This window comes from Trachemys scripta, chromosome 3 (genome assembly GCF_013100865.1).
Source record: "Trachemys scripta elegans isolate TJP31775 chromosome 3, CAS_Tse_1.0, whole genome shotgun sequence".
NCBI classification, from domain to species: domain Eukaryota; kingdom Metazoa; phylum Chordata; order Testudines; family Emydidae; genus Trachemys; species Trachemys scripta.
The window spans coordinates 198,460,334-198,477,222 of NC_048300.1; the positions used below are offsets into that span (position 1 = coordinate 198,460,334).

The following is a 16,889-nucleotide window of genomic DNA, read 5'->3' on the forward strand; positions in this document are numbered from 1 at the left end:
CTGCAAGCGCTGAGCCCCTCCCCATCATTGAGAACCAGGCCCTTTCAAGTGTCTCATATCAAGCACCAAAGATCACTCATCGCTTCTGAAATCACGGCCCTGAGATTTTTTGTGGCAGAACCAGTGGCCCAAGATACCTCCAAAAGCCCCTGTCTGCAGCCAAAATCCTCCAGTTCAGACACATACAAGAGCTAGCTCCCCGCTTTGGGTCACCGGTCTGCTGCCTCAGTTTCCCCTCTGGGCTCCCTGGCGAACGCGCACACACTTACGTGGGTCACGACCACAGAAGAGCTTATGAGCTTGCTACTTCTTCCACCCCAGGGGCCTGGTCCTTTACCGCTGGCAGTCCCGGGTTCAAGCCCCGGACCGGATGTACCCACATGCAACTCACCTCGTACGATGGTGACGTTGCGCAGGATCTCCCCGTGCCTCACGTCCACCACTTTCATTTCCTCCATGATCATGGACAGGTTCCGGATGTCGAAGTCCAGCCGGGCGCTGAGCAGGCTGAACCGCTCCCGCAGCAGGTCCGTGGTGCCCAGCATCAGGCTGACGGACTTGTTCAGGTAATACAGCTCCTCGGCGTGGGCGTGGAAGCCCAAGGTGCAGGAGAGCCGCACGTCGTCCAGGTACTTGAGCATGCTGTGCACGTGGCTATCCGTGGAGTTGATGTTGGTGAAGATGGTGCTGATCTCGATCTCGTGCGAGGTCATGCGCCCCTCCAGGGTCTCGAACTGCTCCGCCGTCCGGTTCTGCGTGTACCTGGTGTGGTACTGCAGGTCGTGCATGTTCTCCTCGTGGTCGTCCAGGAAGGAGGAGATATTATCCAGCTGCAGCTGGAGCCCCATCACCTGCAGCACCAGGTCATGCATGCCTTCCGAGTTCTGGCTGATCCTCTGCGAGGCCAGGCTCATGCTGGCTTGGATGCTCTTGACCAGCTCGCTGGTCTTGGAGGAGGTGGCCCTCAGGCTTCCAAAGAGCCGGGTGTAGTTCTGCCACTCGGTCACCATCTTCTGCAGTGTCAGCGTCTCCTCGTCCGTCTTCCGCTGGATGGCGTGGATCCACTCCGAGGTCTGCCCCACCGTGAAGTTCATCTGCTCCACCACTGCCTTGACGTCGTACCGCTCCTGCAGCAGCCCCTTCAGGGAGTCATCCAGGGCCGAGGTGGCCGCCTGCCAGCCTCTCACCTGGGCTAGGAAATGCCCCAAGGTCTGGTTGACCTGCCGGATGGAGAACGAGCAGCCGTCCATCTCACTGGTGATCTTGCTGCTGGTGGATGAGAGCTGCTGGTACCCCTGCGAGGTCCGGTCCAGCAGGATCTCCTGCACCAAGAGCATCTTCTGAATCTCCTCCAGCTCTTCCTGCAACTTGCTTATCTCCTGCCCCAGCTGCCCTGTGTCATGGCAGAAGGAGCAGTTCCCCAAGGATTTCTGATCTGAATGAGAGATACATAGCTCTGTCATGCTGTGCGCCAAGCAACGACACATGAGTCAGCTGTGGAGAATGGACACATTCCCCCTCGGACTAGACCCCGGTGTCTGTGAGGCTCTCTCCACAACACGTTCTTCTCCCCATGTGCTCTGGGATTCCTAAGAGTTGGACACAGGTACTGCTAAGCCACATGTGGGCGAACTACAGATCTCTCCAGCGGGGGAGGCCCAAGAACCAGGATTGCCTGGGTTCTCATCCCAGCTCTGACACTGAACCCCTGCACAGCCTTGGGCAAGTCACCTAATCACTATGTGCCTCAGCTTCCCCCACATGTAAAACAAGGACAGTGATACTTAACCTGCCTTTGGAACACACTTTGCCATCGACCCATAGAGTGTTCTCAGGATTATTATGATCTAGCTTTCCCATGTTTCCTACGGGAACTTGTACAAGGATATTGTGGGAGAGATGTAGGCCTTCCCTCCTCCCCCCCGGACTTCCTCCTAGTTCTTCCTCCAGTCAGGATAGAGGTTCACACTGAAGGCTCTGTGAGACCTTCCCTGCAGCAGCCCCCTTCCATCTGCTAGAGCAAACAGCAGCTTCCACTGACCACCAACCCCCCTAATCCCATCCAACTAGTGACCCCGCAAAGTCCCTTAACTCCAAGGGCTACTCTGCTGCCCGAGGGATCGCAGCCCATGGTCAGGAGATGTAATGGGGCCAGTGCTCCGTGGAGATCAGAACACTCACCGAGCTCCTGGAGGTTCTCCTGGACAGACACGATCTTCTTCTCGTAGTAAGTCTGGGCCGAGCTGATGTCATCAGCTATGGAATTAACTTTCTTAAAGACTGCAGGGAAGAGAGAGATGGGAATATGGGGTGGGGTCTGTGCTTTCAGCTCTTCTAGGTTAAGTGAGTGAATAATGATATTTTTCAGGAAACCAAATTGTCCAAAATGGATCCTCTTCCAATAGAAAAAGCTGTTAGTCGGTTTTAGCATTAGCAGACATTTTGGGCCAGATCCCCAGCTGGGAGAAACTGATGAAGCTCCGCTAAACTCAATGGGGCCAGATCCCTATCTGGTGTAAATAAGCATAGCTCCATTTAAATCAGTGGGGTCAGGTTCCCAGCTGGCATACATTTCCACCAGCTAAAGTCCTGACCTTTCATCTTTTGAATATATAAGAAATGGAAGAAAGTGGAAGTTGACGGTAATGAAAATAAATCAGAAGCTAGGTATTGTAGAACAATGATAAGGGATGCAAAGGGACATATGGTGAAATCCATGGCCAGCAGAGTTAAGGACAATAAGGAGTTTTCTAAGTATATTAGGAACAAAAAGAATCCTGACAATGGTATTGGTCCATTACTAGATGGAAATGGTAGAACTGTCAATAGTAATGTAAAAAAGGCAAAAGTGTTCAATAAATATTTCTATTCTGTATTTGGGAAAAAAGCAGATAATGCAATCTCAACATATGATGATGATAACCCTCTTTCCATTCCACTAGTATCTCAGGAGGATGTTAAACAGCAGCTACGAAAGTTTCACATTTCTAAATCAGCGGGTTAAGAATTTTAAAAGAGTTGGCCGAGGAGCTCGCTGGCCCACTAATGTAGATTTTCAGTAAGTCTTGGAACACTGAGGAAGTTCCAGAAGACTGGAAGAAATCTAATGTTGGGCCAATAGCTAAAAAGGATAAATGGGATGACCCGGGTATTTATAGGCCAGTCAGCCTGACATCGATTCCACGGAAGACAATGGAGCAGCTAATATGGGACTCGATTAATAAAAAAATAAAAAGGGTAATGTAATTAATGCCAATCAGCATGGGTTTACGGAAAATAGATCCCGTCAAGCTAACCTGATATCTTTTTGTGATGAGATTTGTCTGTTACAGCTGTCCCCCTGCAGGGTTCCTTTCTGTTTGTGCTGTGTGGCCGCCCCCCGGCCATGGAACTAACCAAAGTCACAGCCTGGCTCTGCTCATGGAAAGCTCATGGCTTGTGCAGACTGACTGGAGCCATTGCTCTGCTCAGAGAGGTGGGGGCTTTTCGCTCCTTTGTCTAGCTTCTCTGTTCAGGACCCGGCTCGGTGTAGGGTGCTCTGCCCAGGTATGCGAGACCTAAAATGGCCACATAACTAAGCATATGAGTCATACCAGTGGCTCAGAACATGCCCAGGCATGCCTATGCTTACCTGCAGTTTCCCTGCCGTCTCTCCTCCCCTGGATTAAGAGGAGCCAATCAAAGTTACTGGCGGGAAACTGCCTGAGTTTGCCCTTCAAACCAGACATTTTCTGATCAGACCCCCGGAGAAGGTCCTTGCTTTGCCACCTGGTCTGATCAGCTAGGGGTCTTTGGGGGGCCCTCTCCCCGCTCTCGTTTGTTTTTGAGCGTACCCCCGTTTTTAAACTCCCCTCCCACGAACAACGAATTTGTGCCTGGAGATCTCCTGATTATTGTAAGCGAATCGAGTCCTCTCTGCGTCCTCTGATGCTGAAACTGCTGTTCCTGCTGCTGCTTTGGGGATTGGTAAGGAAAAACCTCTTGTACACCCCCCTTGTTCTAGCTGCTGGCTTTCTTTCCCCCAGCAGGCAAACCCAAGCTAACCCCTTGAAGTTGTATCCTGGGCACACACCACTCTGCCCTCTGAAACTACCCCTAGTATAAAGTGCACCCATTAGGTTAAATTTAGCCTTTAGTCTAGATAAATTGTAATTTCATTTTGCATAGCTGTGGTTAAGTTAGGTTTAGAAAATTGCTTGCATTGTACTCTGTAAGTTTAGCTTAAAGAATTGTTGCATTGTGTTTTGTTACTTGTACTTGCTAATTTGTGTAGTCTTGGTTAAGTTAAATCATAGATAAGCTTTTGCTGTGTTCTGTATAATTATCTCTCTGCTGTTTAAACTTGCAGCCTGTCTGCTCTCTGTGTCTCCCTGAGTTTAAATCTCCCTCCACCACGTGCTCCTCTTCCCCATCCTCCAACCTCATTCCTCTACCACTTTCTTCCTCTCTCTCTCTCTCTCTCTTTTAATCCCCTCCCCCACGTGCTCACCCCGCTCCTACTGCTGCCAAACCTCAATTGTATTACTGAAGTCTAGCATAAAACCCCATTGGTTACCCCTTTTCTCTCTAACACACCTCACATTTTACATTTACATCACTGTGACATATTTTTTACCTAAAGTTGTTGGTTAGTTAACACATTTTACCCATACTGTTAGTTGGTTATATGCTGCTGTGACACACTCTTTACATAGAAATTGTTAGCTACCTGTTACATTTATACTTCAGTGTTATTTGGTTACCAACTGTATTGTACCCCACCATTGAAACCCCCTATCCTATTTACTAAAAGAAACCCCTCCCCAATTGTCTACCTTAACAAACCCCATACCCCTCACTGTTGAATTTTCCCTGTTTTTGCATTTTCTTAATAAAGTTTATTTTGCACCCCACCAGTGCAGTAGTTGTCCCCCAAGATCCCCTACCTGCTGGCAGGGTCAAGATTAATAACATAAAACATATCATATTAGGTCAGACCGATGGTCCATCTAGCCCAGTATTTAAATTAAATTAATGGAGATATCCTATCTTCTAGAACTGGAAGGGACCTTGAAAGGTCATTGAGTCCAGCCCCCTGCCTTCACTAGCAGGACCAAGTACTGATTTTGCCCCAGATCCCTAAGTGGCCCCCTCAAGGATTGAACTCCCAACCCTGGGTTTAGCAGGCCAATGCGCAAACCACTGCGCTATCCCTCCCCCATCACTAGGCTGTCTTCTGATAGTGGCCAGTGTCAAATGCTTCAGGGGAAATGAACAGAACAGGGCAATTATTGAGTGATCCATCATCCAGTCCCAGCTACCGGCAGTTGGAAGTTTAGGACACCCCCTGACCATTTTGACTAACAGCCATCGATGGTCCTATCCTCCATAAATGTATCTAATTCTTTTTTTAACCTAGTTATACTTCTGGCCTTCGCAACATCCTCTGGCAATGAGTTCCACAGGTTGACTGTGTGTTATGTGAAGAAATACTTCCTTTTGTTTGTTTTATGCCTGCTGCCTGTTAATTTCATTGGGGGACCCCTGGTTTTTGTGTTCCATAAAGGAGTAAATAACACTTCATTACTCACTTTCTCCACACCAGTCATCATTTTATAGACCTCTAGCATATCTCCCCTTAGTCGTCTCTGTTCTAAGTCCCAGTCTTTAAGCCTTTCTGCATATGGAAGCTGTTACATACCCTCAATCATTTTTGTTGGCCTTCTCTGTACTTTTCCCAATTCTAATATATCTTTTTTGAGACAGGGCAACCAGAACTGGATACAGTATTTAAGATGTGGGTGTACCACAGACTTACATAGTAGCATTATGATATTTTCTGTCTTATTATCTATTCCTTTCTTAATGGTTCCTAACATTCTGTTCGCTTTCTTGGCTGCCACTGCACATTGAGTGGATGTTTTCAGAGAACTAACCACAATGACTGTCATAAACATACAGCTAAGGGTAGCACAAAATCCCTCCTTTACCTGTAAGGGATTAAGAAGCTCAAATAACCTGGCTGACACCTGACCAAAAGGACCAATAAGGGAAGAAGATCCTTTCAAATCTATGGGGGGAAGTTTTTGTTTGTGCTCTCTTTGTTGTTCTCTCCAGGACAGAGAGGGACCAGGGCAGGAAAAAACATCTCCTAAAACCCTACCTGAAATAAGCATCTAAGATTATGAAAATTGTAAGTAATAGCAAGGCAACGCATTAGATTATCTTTCATTTTAGCTTGTGAATTTTCCCTATGCTAAGAGGGAGGTTTATTCCTGGTTTTTTGTAACTTTGAAGTTTTGCCTAGAGGGGAAAACCTCTGTGTTTTAAATCTTATTACCCTGTAAAATTAGCTTTTTTTTCTTTATAATAAAGTTCTGCTTTTAAGAACCTGATTGGTTTTTAGTGTCCTAAAAACCCACTGGTCTGGTCTGTGCTCACCTTGTTTACCCATTTGGTTGGTATATTATTCTCAAGCCTCCCCAGGAAAGGGGGTGAAGGGCTTGGGGGGATATTTTGGGGAAACAGGAACTCCAAGTGGTCCTTTTCCTGAATCTTTGTCTAACTCACTTGGTGGTGGCAGCAATACCATCCAAGGACAAGGAAGAATTTGTGCCTTGGAGAAGTTTTTAACCTAAGCTGGTTAAATAAGCTTAGGTTAAAAATAAGCTTAGGGGGGTCTTTCATGCGGGTCCTCACATCTGTACCCCAGAGTTTAGAGTGGGGAGGGAACCCTGACAGATTCCAACAGCTTTTTCTTGAGTGGGAACAGATCATTTAGACCCCATCATTTTGTATGTATAGTTGGGATTATATTTTCCAATGTACATTACTTTGCGCTCACAAGTTTGGCTGAGAAAGGTAATAGCATGGATGTAATAGACTTCTGTAAAGCATTTGACTTGGTACTCCCACAACATTTTGATTAAAAAAGTAAAACAATATAAAATGAACATGACACACATTAAATGCATTAAAAACTGGCTAACTGATAGGTCTAAAAATGTAATGGGGAATCTTCACTTTGAGCAGGTGTATTTCTAGTGTGGTCTTGCAAAAATCAGTTCTTGGCCCTTCACTATTTTACATTTTTATCCGTGCTCTGGAAGAAAACAGAATCATCACTGATAAAGTTTGCAGATGACACACAAATTGCAAGAGGGGTAAATAATGAAGAGGACAGGTCACTGCCACAGAGCGACCGGGATCGCTTGCTGCACTGAGCACACGCAAACGATATGCATTTTAGTAGGGCTGAATGTAAATGTCTACATGGAGGAACACAGGCTGGAGGCCACATTACATGACAGGGGACTCTACCCTGGGAAGCAGCGACGCTGAAGAAGATTTGGGGCTTGTGGTGGATCATCAGCTGAACAGGAGCTCCCAGTGAGACGCCGTGGCCAGAAGAGCTCCTCGGATGCTTAAAGAGGGGATCTTGAGCAGGAGCAGAGAGGTGATTTTCCTGCCTGTGCGACCGCTGCTGGAATCCGGTGTCCAGTTCTGTGCCCACAATTCAAGAAGGATGTTGATACATTGGCGAGGGGCCAGAGAAGAGCCACAAGACTGATTAAAGGATTAGAGAACCTGCCTGATAGTGACAGACTCAAGAACTCAATCTAGTTAGTTTAACAAGATAAATGTCTATTAGGGATGGTCTAGGCAGTATTTGGTCCTGCCATGCGGGCAGGGGACTGGACTCGATGACCTCTCGAGGTCCCTTCCAGTCCTATAATCTATGAATCTATGAATCTATGAATAAAACAAAGAGAAGGTTTAGGGGTCACTTGATCACAGCCTGTAAGTACCGATGTGGGGAAAACATATTTAATCATGGGCTCTTCGGTGTAGCACACAAAGATCTAACAAGATCCAATGGCTGGACACTGAAGCTAGCCACATTCAGATTTGAGAGAACTGTCATTTTTTAACAGGGAGGGTAATTAACCACTGGAACAATTTCCCAAGGGGTCGTGGTGGATTCTCCATCAAGACTGGATTCCTAACAGATCTGCTCTTGGAATTATCAGGGGGCAGGTCGCTGGCCTGCGTTACCCAGGAGGTCAGACTAGATGATCACAATGGTCCTTTCTGGCCTTGAAATCGATGGCCTCTCCCTTTGTTGCTTTGTTCATTAGGGTCCCGACCCCGCCAGGTGCAGAGAGCTTCCTCAAGGAACTGGGGCTCAGCACCCATAAGTTCCCCTTATATAGGGCGAGTGATGTCTGGAGCTCTGAGCAGAGGGGTACGGAGTCAGGCTGTTCACGTTCCATTCCTGCCTCTGCCACTGACCTGCCGTGTGACCCCAGCTAAGTCACCTCCCCGCTCCATGCCACAGCAACAAGATGGAGATGAGACCATTGTATTTCCCAGGGGATTGCGGAGGCCTCACTAGTTAATGTGTGGATAGAAAGCTGGCTAGATCATCTGGCTCAATGGGTAGTGATCAATGGCTCGATGTCTAGTTGGTAGCCAGTATCAAGCGGAGTGCCCCAAGGGTCGGCCTGGGGCTGGTTTTGTTCACTATCTTCATTAATGATCTGGAGGATGGCATGGACTGCACCCTCAGCAAGTTTGCAGATGACACTAAACTGGGAGGAGTGATAGATACACTGGAGGGTAGGGATCAGATACAGAGCGACCTAGACAAATTGGAGGATTGGGCCAAAAGAAATCTGATGAAGTTCAACAAGGACAAGTGCAGAGTCCTGCACTTAGGATGGAAGAATCCCATTCACTGTTACAGACTAGGGACCGAATGGCTAGGCAGCAGTTCTGCAGAAAAGGACCTGGGGGTGACAGTGGACGAGAAGCTGGATATGAGCTGACAGTGTGCTCTTGTTGCCAAGAAGGCTAACGGCATATTGGGCTGTATAAATAGGAGCATTGCCAGCAGATCGAGGGACGTGATCGTTCCTCTCTATTTGGCATTGGTGAGGCCTCCTCTGGAGTACTGTGTCCAGTTTTGGGCTCCACACTACAAGAAGGATGTGGAAAAATTGGAAATAATCTAGCGGAGGGCAACAAAAATGATTAGGGGGCTGGAGCACATGACTTATGAGGAGAGGCTGAGGGAACTGGGATTGTTTAGTCTGCAGAAGAAAAGAGTGAGGGTGGGATTTGATAGCTGCTTTCAGCTACCTCAAAGGGGGTTCCAAAGAGGATGGATCTAGACTGTTCTCAGTGGTACCAGATGACAGAACAAGGAGCAATGGTCTCAAGTTGCAGTGGGGGGAGGTTTAGGTTGGATATTAGGAAACACTATTTCACTAGGAGGGTGGTGAAGCACTGGAATGGGTTACCTAGGGAGATGGTGGAATATCCATCCTTAGAGGTTTTTAAGGTCCGGCTTGACAAATCCCTGGCTGGGATAATTGAGTTGGGATTGTTCCTGCTTTGAGCAGGGGGTTGGACTAGATACCTCCTGAAGTCCCTTCCAACCCTGCTATTCTATGATTCTATGTGTGTGGGACAGTTTGCTGGAGCTGTGCTAAGGGGGCAGAGGCTGGTGTGGAAGATCCGAGGTTCACAGCCTGCTGATGAGCCATGATGGAGGTTGGTACAGAGCCGGGGTTTGCACAAGATTTGAATTCCTGTGGCCCACCCTATGCTACAGCTGAGCTGCCCCTGACAAGGGGAGCATGTAATACACAAGCTAAGGGTGTTGCTGCTGCCTAAACAGTAGTCTACTACTGCTACCAGCCGACTGAACTATTCCTTTAGGTCAAGAGATAGGGGCTTAGTGCAGCAGCTCCTGAATTCTAACTCCACTGATGAACTGTGGTGGGGGTCATTGGGCAAGTATGAAGAATTATTGATTATTAAATTCAAAGCCAAATGCACTGCAGGCCCCACAAGAGAAAGGCTGGCCCAGTGGTTAGGCCACCGGTCTAGGACTGGGGAGACCCGGGAACAAGTCCCTGCTCGGCCGTAGACTCCCTGTGTGACCTTGGGGGTGTGACTCAGTTTCTCTGTGCCTCAGTTTCCCCATCTGTACATTGGTGATAACAGCCCTGCCCTGCCTCACAGGGGGGTGGTGAGGATAAAGATTATGAGGTGCTTCGATACCATGGTGATGGGTGCCTGGGATGGGGTGTGCACCCCACACCAGCCCTGACAGAGTTAGCAAGGGCCTTAGAAACCAGTTAGGTTACCCGGCGGCACCTGAGAGAGGGAGGGCCAGGGCTAATTGAGAGCAAAACCCGGCTGGGGAAGGGCTGGGCCAGCACCATAAAGCCAAGAGGCTGAAAGCAGAAGGGGCCTGCAGTTGCTCCAAGTGGCCTCCAGGAAGAGGAGGAAATCCAGGGGGAGGGTAAGTCTGGGGATCCTGCCCTGGAGTATGGCATCTGGCCAGCGGCTACGAGGGGGGAAGTAGTAGCCAAGGGGAGCGGAGGAGGCTCCAGTGGTGAACCCAGAAGCAGGAGAGAGAAGATAGGGAAGGAGCCCAAGGAAACAGGGATGGGGCTAAGGACCTGGATTGCTGGTTACAGGGTCCCTCGGCTGGAACTCATGTAGCGTGCAGGCTGGGGTACCCCTGCCAGCCACTGGTGCAGTGGCACAGAGCCAGAGGGGTTGAACACCGGCTGGCACCAGTATTTGGACAGGGATCCGCTCCAACTTTGTAACCTTCACCCGGAGGGCAAAGTTACCAGCAGAAAGACTATCACGGAGCAAGCACCAAGCAGCCAGGGGGCACCCGACATGGCCAGAGCGACACCCCCCAACCTAGACATGTTGGTGGTGAGTGGCGACCCCATTCCAGTGCCACATAAGGACCGCAAGCAGATAGAACCCTGCCCGCTGCGCTAGGTGCTGTCCGAATCGGCTAGCTTTTCTGCAGGAGCTGAGCAACCCGAGAGACAAGTCCTCGTGACACCAGTGCACAGTGGTGTCAATCTGGATGGTGGCACTGGGCACCCGCTTGGCGCTGGCATAAAGCCCAACTGCTCTGCCCAGAGGATCTTACAGTCTAAGGCCACTTCTGACCTGGAAATCTCACGTCCCACCCATTGTAGAGCCTGAGGCCAGAAGGGACCGCCGGATCATCTACCTGACCTCTCGTGTATCCCAGACGACGAGCCCCACCCAGCACCTGCCCACAAAACCCCTCTCCAGCTGTGGCCAGCCCTGGGGCTTCAGAGGAAGGAGACAAAAAAACAAACAAACCCCAAACCAAAATACACTGAGTGGGAAACTATCCCTTCCTGACCCCTGCAGGCAACCAGCGGAAGCTCTGAAGCATGAGAATCTGCCTAACCCTAAACCTGGGGCAGATTCTTCCTCTCCCCTCTGCCTTTCTTACCGCGTGTCTATGGTATGGCTAAGGCAGGTCTGACCCTGCAATCGGATCAGCCGCTGGGGATGGGCACCGGGGTCTGCGCAGCTCAGCACAGACCTGATCCAGACCACGTCCCTGGTAAGAGAGAGCAGGGTGGGGGGTGAATATTGGCCCCCGGGGCAGGAGCCATTTCCATGCTGGGTGCTGCTTAAACTTTCCAGTAGGGGCGGCGGCGGGTCCCCATCCATCTCCCTCTACTGATTTCCTCCCAGATGTAATTTACAAGCGATGAACATGAGCAGGGAGCGTCCATTAATGGGCGCTGAGCACGTGGGAAACCTTCCAAGGCGCTGGAGCGGCCAGCCATCGCTGGAGCATAGGAAGGGGTGGAGAAAGCGGAGCCAGCATTGGAAACGGTTGGTTCGAATCCTTCGGGTGGGCGGGATTCGACCGGGGTTGCACTCTCAGCCGGGGGGAGCTGTGTGGCAGCCACTTTGCACCAGCTGGGGGTCTGGCCCACTCTCGCTATTCATACAAAGGACCACCTGGCGTTTCCAACCCTTGCCCAGCGAGCCAGAAACGCTGTCGCCTGCATCACCTCCCTCTGCCAAGAGCTTCTCCCGTATCCCTGCTCTGCGGCGGGCCTCTTCCCGTCCAAACCTGATTATGGAGGCCGTTTTCATGGGCTGACAAATGGGAGCGGCAGCCAAAGGCTAAATCGACACAGGCCTCCTGCTGCTCTGGAGTGTGGGATGGGCCAGGAGCCCAGAGCGGGCTGGAATCAGACCCGCCAAGGGAAGCCAGCCCTTCTTCAGGAGTTGGGAAAGGGAAAGGTTACGGATCGGGGAAAGGTCACCTACGCTGGGGCGTTCGTTGAGCTGCTGCCCCAGGGCTCGGCAGGCCGGGGGAGAAGGGACGGGCGCTGGTGGGCAGACGGGGTCAGGAGAGGTTCTGGGTTTGGATCGGAGGTCCCAGCCTGAAGCGCTGGCTCAAGCGCGTTAAGTCAGCCCCGACACTGGGCGTGTTCAGGTTCAGATCTGGGCTTTGGCGCCCCCCAGGCTGAGGGTGCTAGGTTCTGCTTTGACCCATTGCAGAGACACGGGATTAACAACCTCGCTGGGCTGAAGACGGAGCTTGTCAAGTGTACAAATGGGATTCCAGGCTGGGGACGCCCAGGAGACCAGGGACCCAGACTCGATGACCCAGATGGGCCCGGCCAGGCCTGAGTTCCCAGCTTTCACCCGCCGGAGCTCTACTGCGAAGGGGGTGAGTTTGGATCCCGCTCTTGGTCTGGCCCCATCTCTCCGTCTGTGATGAAACAACTTGTTTGTTCTCTCTAATCTCTCGCAGGGCCCCATCACCGCAGTATCTGGGCTCCTCACAATCATTAATGGATTTATCCTCTCTTTGCCCCTCCCCCTGCTAGCTTCTTGGAGCCCAAGGAATGTGCCAGGCCCCTGCTCGGGGATGCCCAGAGATGGGAAAGCCCCTTTGCCCCAGTGCCGGGTGAGGCCCTATCTAATGGCACTGTGCCTTGGGTGTGTCTGTGTCGGCGTAGACGGCAGCTGGGTGAGATCCTGCCGGCTGGTCTCCACGGGCAGCCGTCGCACAGCATGGCAAGGTTGCATCACCATGTCAGCGTTGTAGCCGGTTGGTGTTGCAGGACCAGCCTGGCAAGTCTCCACTCCCCTGGTGCAGAGGGCCAGCCAGATGGCAGGGGCCCATGGAGAAGACCTGTGCTCTGGTGGCCCATCCTAGCTGGGGAGAAGAAGCCCGGGGTGTGACACATGCTCTGTGTAGGACCTTCCGGAGAGCAGGGAGGAGGTGCGGGCTGTTCCAGGCCACCCACGCTTAGCTCCTCAGGGCTGGAGAGAGAGCGGGGCTTAGGCAGAGGCTCCTCCGATACCCAGGGCTGTGGGATCTGGCAGCTCTCTCTGCCCAAAATAAAACACTGCAAAAAAAGCCCAAAGGAAACCACTATGCCAATGACTGTGCTTAACTGGCACGCAGGCCAAACAAGAGATTCCCCGGGCAAGGCTGCTGCTGGCCCACGGCTCTGAGGGACTGTGGGTGGTCTTCGCTCGTCGCGAGAGGCGGGAACCCACCCTGCGACCTGGGGATTTCTTCAGGCCGTGCTCTCCGGGATCTCTGCTCCCCGGTGGGCTGCAGGTCAAGGGAGCCGCGCTGCTTTCCCACTGAAGCAGCCACAAGAGGATCGAGATGCCGGGCTCACCGGTTAGCGGTGCCCTGCCGGGATGCTGGCGGGGTCTCCACGAGCTCTGCGCTGAGAATCAGGGGATGGAGAGGGGGTTGGACGCTGGCTTGGTTTGGACAGGGGCTGCTCTAGTGCACAGGGCACTCGAGACCTGGGTTCTCCTCCTGGCCCTGCAAGGGTTGAGAGACAGCGAGGGAACGGACACAGCTAGACGGTGAGGGTAGGAGGCAAAGGGGAGCCCTTATGATATAAGGGGGCTCCGGGGTGGGACTGAATTCTGAGTGTTCGGGCGGTGGATTGAAGCTGGTCATTGTTATGAACTAGGGGTCGCCCAATGAAATGAATAGGTAGCAGGTTTAAAACAAACAAAAGGAAGTATTTCTTCACACAACGCGCAGTCAACCTGTGGAACTCCTTGCCGGAGGATGTTGTGAAAGCCAAGACTATAACAGGGTTCAAAAAGAACTAAATAAATTCATGGAGGATAGGTCCATCAATGGCTATTAGCCAGGCTGGGCAGGGATGGTGTCCCTAGCCTCTGTTTGCCAGAAGCTGGGAATGAGCGACAGGGGATGGATCACTTGATGATTCCCTGTTCTGTTCATTCCCTCTGGGGCACCTGGCATTGGCCACAGTCAGAAGACAGGATACTGGGCTAGCTGGACCTTTGATCTGACCCAGTCTGGCCGCTCTTATGTCTCTATGGCACGGGAGCTCTGCAGCATATACCAGGTCCCTGCAGCAGCAAGCCCCGTTACCTCCGAATGGCTCCTGGAGCAGTCGGGGGAACGCAGACACTGTCACAAGTCTTGGGCTTTGCCACTGGCTGCCTACGGCCACACTCCGAACTTCGCAGCAGCAGCGGGGACAACACCCAGAGCCTTCTGCTCCCAAAGCCCTGGCCCATGCTGCCGTAGCAAAAGGGGAATTTCTGTTAGCAATAGAGGAGCTATGACACACAGCAAAGCAGGTTGGATTCCATCTGCTAGTGGTATCAGGGGTGCACACGCATACTGAACCCGAGCAGGCGAGTGGCTAGGGCACTGGTGTTAGGAGACCCGGGTTCTAGGCCAGCTCTGCCACTGATCCACTACATGAGCTTGGGCAAGTCACTTCCCCTCCGTGCCTCAGTTTCCTCATGGGTAAAATGGGGGTGATTGTCCTCCCCCCACCTTTGTGACATGAGGATTTCAAGAGCTAAATATCATTATTATTACAATCCTCCAACCCCCCAGGTGACCAGGTGGGTTTCCCAGGCAGGGAAAGCCCATGTTACGCTGGTCTGCTCGTGTTTCCTGGGGAGGGGCAGGCAGGAAGGAAAAGGGAGTCGGGTCCCTCGAGGCTGCGCTTACCCAGGGACGCCAGCACCATCACGGCGATGATCAGCAAGACACAGAAGACGTACAGCCCTTTGACGGAGGTCTGGAGCGACAGATTCTTCTGACACCGGCTGCAGTTGGTCCGTGTCCTGCCTGAACAAGGACAAAGGCGAGAAGGGAAGGTTGGACTTTTCCGGCACAAGGCCTGGAGTCCACCCTCCGGGGATGGGCAGGAAGGATGCAGCACCTCAGGACCAGGGGCATCCTTCAGACCCTACCCTGCCACACACCACCCTCCCAGGCCTGGGGAAATCACTGCGCAGTGCCATCCGGTGGATCTCTTTAAGCAGAGGGTAGACTCAAGGAGGATCCCCCGGAAATCAACCCATTTTGTCCACCAGATCTAAGGGCATCTGCCTGGGTCCCCTTTGGTACTGACAGCAGAAAGGCCAGGCCGGGAGCCTGAGGTAACGGCAGAGCTGTAGAGAAAGGAAAAACGCAGCGTTTCTGCCTCCTCCTGGCTCTGTGTCCTTCGTTTGGAGATTCCCTCTTCCAAAGGCTACGAACAGGGATCCTGCCCTGCCACCTGCAGTCACCCACTCGGGGATAACAGTTCCACGGGTTGGCACGGCCCAGGCTTTGGGGTAGGAGCTGTCGGCCCGCTCCAGCCGGGGCACAACCAATGCTGGGGGCGGACAGGGCACAGGGCTGCAGGCCAACGTCCTTTGAACGCAATGGAAAGGCTCCCACTGACTCGGGGGGGGGGGGCCTAGGACTAGGCCTGGATGAATTTGCTCTGGCCATGATGAGGGCCGGGTTTGTACAGGTCTTGGGGCAGCTCAAGATGGAGCTGGGTGCCAAGGGGGATTTTCTAAAGCACCTTGAGGTGCCTAAAGACTTTTAAAAACCCGGGCCCAGAGTCCCAGCCAGACAGGGGCCAGAGCCCACCCCGAGCTTCTCCTCAGTTGCCTCCTCTAACCAAAGTGAGGCGAGATCGGGGTTCTCCAGGCTGCCCGAGGGCTCTGAACCTAGCTGGCTGGGCTCCCTTCTCCAGAGTGAGCATCAAGCCTGGAGCAAGGGCCTGGGGTAGTCCCTGCCCTTCCATTGGGTGATGGTACTGACAGATGCCTCAGGCTGGTGGGACTTTACAGGGACCCCCCCCCCCACCATATAGGCAGCAGCCCCCCTCTGTGACTGCCTAGCCCGGGCCAGGGCTTAGCCACTGCCCAGGCTGTGAGAGTGAATCTGGGAGCTGGAGAACCCCAGGGTCCTTTCGCGTCCTGACTCCGGTCTCTATAACCTACTCCTGTCTCTGCTCTCCTACACCTGCCAGCCAGCAGAGGAGAAAGGCCACCATTCAGGGAACAAACTCTGCTCGGTCACCTTCCTCAAACCCTTCCCCAAGATAAGGCACTTCCTCCCTCCCTCAGTTATGGGCCCCTGGGCTCATTACAAGTTCTCCCCCGTACAGAGCTTCACAGCCCCGGGGCCTTGCCATGTGGAGTGAGCATCTAGGGAGCATCCCTGCATTGCCCATGGGAAATGGAGTGGGCGACACCTGATGGGCCTTCTCATGCACCGAACTTCCCAGGCCGCTCGGCGCCCTCACCGTCTGGTCTGTATCGGAAGGATGGCATGTCGTCGTCCTCTCCAATGAGGTCTTCTTCTGAAAGACAGGCAGATGCTTCAGAACTTTCCCTGACTTTGCTCCACGGAATCACTAGCCGTGACGGCAGAGGGCCAGAAGAACCTGTCGCTCCAGGGGCCACCCATCCCCACCCTGCGAAGCTCCTTACTCCACAAGTAGCTCCAGTGGATAAGATGCTACTCGGGGTAAGTAGGGGCAGCAGAATCTGGCTGGCGGTGGAAGGTGCAAAGCTGGGTCCATGGTTACGATCTACCCAATAAACTCCTTTGGGCTCAGTCCCCTCAGGCTTCCACGCGGGCCAGGCGTTTTGGAAGGTGGGAAGATGCCCAGGCAGGGTGCTTTGGAAAACGCACCGTCCAAGCTCCGTTTTGTTTCTAAACGAGTGACGAACATTCGCAGCAGCTGCAGTTAGCTACAGCGAGCTGCTGTCCATTCAATGCACCACAGGTT

At 52.3% G+C, this 16,889-nt stretch overlaps 1 protein-coding gene across 3 annotated transcripts in view; it reads right to left on the reverse strand.

Annotated features, from left to right (window-relative positions):
* The window catches only part of SCARA3 (scavenger receptor class A member 3), a 34,887-nt gene that overhangs the window by 7,921 nt on the left and 10,077 nt on the right, over nucleotides 1–16,889 (reverse strand). For 2 of the 3 annotated variants that reach the window (XM_034766809.1, XM_034766808.1), the window contains exons 2-5: nucleotides 16,401–16,457; nucleotides 14,825–14,944; nucleotides 2,182–2,280; nucleotides 392–1,435 (exon numbers count right to left, since the gene is read on the reverse strand). In XM_034766809.1, coding sequence (XP_034622700.1) covers nucleotides 392–1,435; nucleotides 2,182–2,280; nucleotides 14,825–14,944; nucleotides 16,401–16,457 — 1,320 coding nt within the window. The remainder of the gene's footprint in view (nucleotides 1–391; nucleotides 1,436–2,181; nucleotides 2,281–14,824; nucleotides 14,945–16,400; nucleotides 16,458–16,889) is intronic. The other variant, XM_034766811.1, reaches the window with a different exon arrangement.